Source organism: Dipodomys ordii, unplaced genomic scaffold (assembly GCF_000151885.1).
Source record: "Dipodomys ordii isolate 6190 unplaced genomic scaffold, Dord_2.0 Scaffold54, whole genome shotgun sequence".
Classification (NCBI taxonomy): domain Eukaryota; kingdom Metazoa; phylum Chordata; class Mammalia; order Rodentia; family Heteromyidae; genus Dipodomys; species Dipodomys ordii.
This window is the reverse complement of record NW_012267270.1, coordinates 4,284,378-4,289,141: the sequence shown is the minus strand read 5'-3', so window position 1 is coordinate 4,289,141 and position 4,764 is coordinate 4,284,378. Positions and strand designations below refer to the sequence as shown.

Here is a 4,764-nt window from a genome sequence, read left to right as displayed (position 1 = left end):
GTGTGTGTGTGTGTGTGTGTGTGTGTGTGTGTGTCTGCTGTTCCTCGGCTTTTTTTTTGTTTGGGTCCGGTCGTGGGGCCTGAACTCTGGACCTGGGCACTGTCCTTCAGCTCAAAGCTAGCACTCTACCATTTGAGCCACAGCACTACTTCCGGCTTTTTTCTGGAACCCAGGGCCTCAGGGATGCAAGGCAAGCACTCTACCACTGAGCCACCTTCCCAGCCCCTGTCCCTGGGCTTTTGTGCTCAAGGCTAAAGCTCTATCACTTGAGTCACAGCTCCATTTTAGGCTTTTTGGTGCTTAATTAGAGATAAGAGTCTCAGGGACTTTTTTGCCCAGGCTGGCTTTTAACTGTGGTCCTCAGATCTCAGTCTCCTGAGTGGCTAGGATTATAGCATGAGCTGTTAGTGCCTGATTTGTGTATGTTTACACTGAACATTTCATATATGATTCTATTCTATCTCCTTTGTTGGCTTATTAACTTTTTTTTCTTTAGTGTTTTCTTTAGTTTTTATAGTATCTGTCTTTATCATGATCTATCTTTAAATGTTATATAACTCTTAATAGTATTAAGAGCTTTATTTCTCTCCTCCCATTTTTTTTTTCTGGTCCTGGTATTTGAACTCAGGGCCTGGGTGCTGTTCCCAGCTTCTTTGGTAATTTATTGGAGAACCCATGGAGTTTCTTGCTGAGACTGGCTTTGAATTGTGATTGTCATATCTCAGTCTCCTTAGTAGCTAGTATTATAGGCATGAGCCACTAGTGCCTGATTGGGACTAGTTTTTTGACTGTTCACTACTACTTTGTTCTTTTTGGGATAGGAAGGACAGTCTAGGAGTTTGAATTCAAGGTTTTGCATTTTGCTAGGCAAGTATTCTATCATTTGAGCCAGGCCCCCAACTTAATGCTGGTGTGTGTGTGTGTCTGTGTGTCTGTGTGTGTGTTGATCCTGGGGCTTGAACTTGAAAGTCCTTTTTTCTTTTTCTTTTTTTCCCCCCTCCCCCCTTGAGTATCTGAGGAGGACCTTCTGTGGGTCTTGAGTTCTTTGTGTCTTGTGCACTCTGAACTTTCTCTATTCTACCCAACTCATGGAGTCCTCTCAGCTCTATATGGGTTGGCCTCCTGGTTATGGCCAGAAAACTCTATGTGGTATGCTGGGCAATTGGAAGGCTCACCTCATTTGCTTCCTGTCTTGCAGAAACCACTGTCCTTCCTTGCCTCTTGTCCAGTGTTTTGAAACGCACCAATTCAGCTGGGTGCTGGTGGCTCATGCCTGTAATCCTAGCTACTCAGGAGGCTGAGATCTGTGGATCACGGTTCAAAGCCAGCCTGGGCAGGAAAGTCCGTGAAACTCTTATCTCCAATTAACCACCAGAAAACTGGAAGTGATGCTGTGGCTCAAGTGGTAGAGTGCTTTCCTTGAGCTGAAGAGCTCAGGGACAGTACCCAAGCCCAGAGTTCAAACCCCATGGCTGACCAAAAAAAAAAAAAAAGCACAGATTTGTTTATTTTTGTCCATGTTTTGGTTATTTCAAGCAGGAAGATTAATTTAGGCCCTGTCTCTCCCTTGTCAGGAAATAGAAGTCTCAAGTTTTGCATATTCAGAAGAAAAAAGGAAGAGTATGGTGAGCCAGGTTCTTGGTGGCTCATATCTGTAAATACTAGCTGCTCAGGGGTCTGAGATTTAGATTGAGGTTTGAAGTCACCCCCTGCACTAAAGTCTGTTAAAGTCCCTCTTTAATTAGCAAAAAGCGGGGTTGGAAGTATGGTTCAAGAGGCAGAATGCAGGTTATGATCAAGAAAGTTAAGCATGAGCCGGGCGCTGGTAGCTCATGCCTGTTATTATAGCTATTCAGGAAGCTGAGATCTGAGGATCATGGTTCATAGCCAGCTTTGGCAGGAAAGCCTGTGAGACTCTTACCTCCATTTAACCACAAGAAAACTGGAAGTGGTGCTGTGGCTCAAGTGGTAGAGTGCTCGCCTTGAGCTGAAGAACTCAGGGGCAGTGCCCAGGTTGAGTTCAAGGCCCATGACTGACCAAAAAAAAAAAAGTTAAACATGAGCTTAAGGCCCTGAGTTCAAGTACCAATACTAGCACAAAATAAATAAAAGGCTATGGCAGACAGAATGTAGTAAGGAAAGATTGGGTAAAAGACCAGAGCATGAACACTTTAGGTCATGGTAAGGCATTTGAATTTATTCCAGTGATAATCAGAAATTATAAGAGGTCTTTGAGTGAAGGGTCTGTGAAGAGTCGCCTCTTCTGGAAGATGAAGGTGTGGTATGGAAGATGAAGGCTTGTTAGATTTGCTACTGTGTCCTCAGTATAATCCTTGAAATTATTGATAAGATTGGCTGTGAGGGGCTCTTGTGCCCTTGGAAGGAAGGGCTGGAAGTGTGATTTAGATACATTAAGACTTCAGGCACCCTTTGGGGCAAGAGCTGTTGAAACCTTTTTTCTGTATCAAAGTTCTCCAGGAAACTTTTAGTGTCTTTGATCTTTGGCTCTTCTTTGTATAGAGGAGTCCTGCTCACTGATCCCCTAACTTGGTTGAGGAGATCTATCACTTAGATAAGTCTCTTTCCCTTCCTGATCGTAGCCCTGATATCCGTGCCAATATCCCCCCATCCAACTCTCTTGTGACCCTCTGTGAATGGTGGAGGCTGCGTCCCCCAGGAATCTCAGAATCTCTCCCAGGATTTCATTGGAGATGCTACCTGTTTTGCTTTCTTTCGGGAGGCTCTTTTGTCCCTCTTTGGGCTTGACCCCATTGTCCTTTGCAGAAGTGAGACACCACAGCTTTTCACTGTGTTGCCTGAGAAGAGAACAGCCACTGTCGGGGGAGCCATGATGGGATCAACTCATATTTACGACATGTCCACGGTAAGGATTTTAGAAGAAGCTGCACTGGGGGCCGGGGACCATATCTGGTGGCTTTGAGATCTGAGCTGGAGATGACCAGGCTCTGCTATCTCCTCTAGGTTATGAGTCGGAAGGGCCCAGCCCCTGAGCTGCAAGGTGTAGAAGTGGCTTTGGCACCTGAGGAGTTGGAGCTGGACCCAATGGCTATGACCCAGAAGTATGAGGAGCATGTCCGGGAGCAACAGGCTCAAGTGGAGAAGGAAGACTTCAGTGACATGGTAGCTGAGCATGCTGCCAAACAGAAGGTGGGTGTTCCTAGGGAACCCGGAGTAAGAGCCTTTTTTCAGGGGAATTTTGCCCTCTAGTGGCCAGAATGAGGGTGGACTCAAATGTCTGCTGCCCTGGCTTCCTTAAGGCCTTGGAATCCATAGAAATCTTCCAGTTAGCTCCCTCTTAGGGACTTGACACTGGGCACAAAGGAGGGGGAAGGAGCTCATCCATGTATGAGTGGGAGGTGGGAACAGTCTAGATCTGTGTGCAGTCCTTTTCCCACAACTTCTGTCAGGCTGCTCCTCTTGTTTTAGTGGTTGGAATTTGATTAACCTGCCATAACTTGTTTCTTTCTCTTTCTCTTCTGTAGCAAAAGAAACGGAAAGCCCAGCCCCAGGACAGTCGTGGGGGAAGCAAGAAATACAAGGAATTCAAATTTTAGGTCTCCCTCACACAGCCAGCTTTCCTTTAGGCCCTTTGTTTGGATGCCTGGGCGTCACACGTGGGTCTCCAAGAGCCAGTTCTCCTGCACATCCCAAGGGCTTGTCATTTCATGTTATTTTAGACCTGTTTTGTAAATAAAGCTGTTTCCCAAGGAAAGAGATGGCATATGGAACACTCCCTCTCTCTCCATTTAGCCCCTCTGCAAAAGGACTGAATATCTTCCTACGAGGAGCCTGCTCCAGTGAGGAGGAGCAGGCATTTGCAAAGGTGTTGAAGTGGGAACCCAGTAAAGCCAAAGCTGTGGCGAGATTGTAATTTACCATCCCTACCCTTGTCTGTGGGAAGGCACTGGGGGGGAGTACCTCAAGGCCGGGTTTGACCTTACCATACCGCGTTGTCCTTGGGGAATAAAAATAGCCAGCTTAGCTCTCCCTAGCTGGGCTGCAGAAGTAAACAGTGGGGAGGGGAAGTAGGCCAGGTCAGGCCTTCCTGATTGACCCTGTGGCAGAGAGACCCAATCCTTGTGAGAAAACATGGCTCAAAATCTAAATTGTTCAAGCCACACCAGTGGTAGATGTGGGAAGTGGAGGGGAGGACTGGCTTTCTCCAGATTCTCCTGGTCCTGAGCAGCTTGACTAGGCTGAACCACTGGATATCACAGCATCTGCTGAGCATTTGGGGAACAAGACAGTGTGGGTTTAGGGTGTTGTAGGACTTCAAGTTGGCTACCTCGAGAATGGACTTAAGAAATGGGAAAAACACTAAGGCACTCTGGGACTTGGCAATGAAAGGTTTTTTTGGGGGGGAGGGGAGTCGCGGAAGGGGGGTTGGATAGAAGAGGAAAAAGGTTGGCTGTGGACACAAGGGAGCTTAGCATGAGGAGTCACCGGGCCCACCCTCGGAAGGGAACTTGCAGTGCATGGACTGCTTCCCCGACTGGGTGAAAAGGCTGAGGGCAGGGCGGAGATGGGTGGTGGGTGAGCCGCCTCCTAGCGCTCGGTGCTCGGCGGCTCCCCAGGGCCAAGCGCGCTCCCGCGACAGTCCCTTCCCGGCCGGGGCCGCGCCCCGGAAAAGCGGGGTTTCCGCCGGCGGGGCTGCGGCTGCCTGGCGGGGAGCAGGGGGAGGACAGGAAGGGGGGCAGCGGGCGGCGCCCTAAGCCCGGCATGGTCGGGGGGGTCGGCTCGGCA

The 4,764-nt window shown here is 48.6% G+C and overlaps 1 protein-coding gene across 1 annotated transcript in view; it reads left to right on the top strand.

The window, feature by feature from the left end:
• The window catches only part of Sf3b2 (splicing factor 3b, subunit 2, 145kDa), a 22,877-nt gene extending 19,138 nt beyond the window's left edge, over positions 1-3,739 (top strand). Inside the window, exons 19-21 of the mRNA XM_013021118.1 lie at positions 2,785-2,884; positions 2,983-3,168; positions 3,504-3,739. Coding sequence (XP_012876572.1) covers positions 2,785-2,884; positions 2,983-3,168; positions 3,504-3,575 — 358 coding nt within the window. The 3' untranslated portion in view covers positions 3,576-3,739. The remainder of the gene's footprint in view (positions 1-2,784; positions 2,885-2,982; positions 3,169-3,503) is intronic.
• The last annotated feature ends 1,025 nt before the right edge of the window (positions 3,740-4,764 follow it).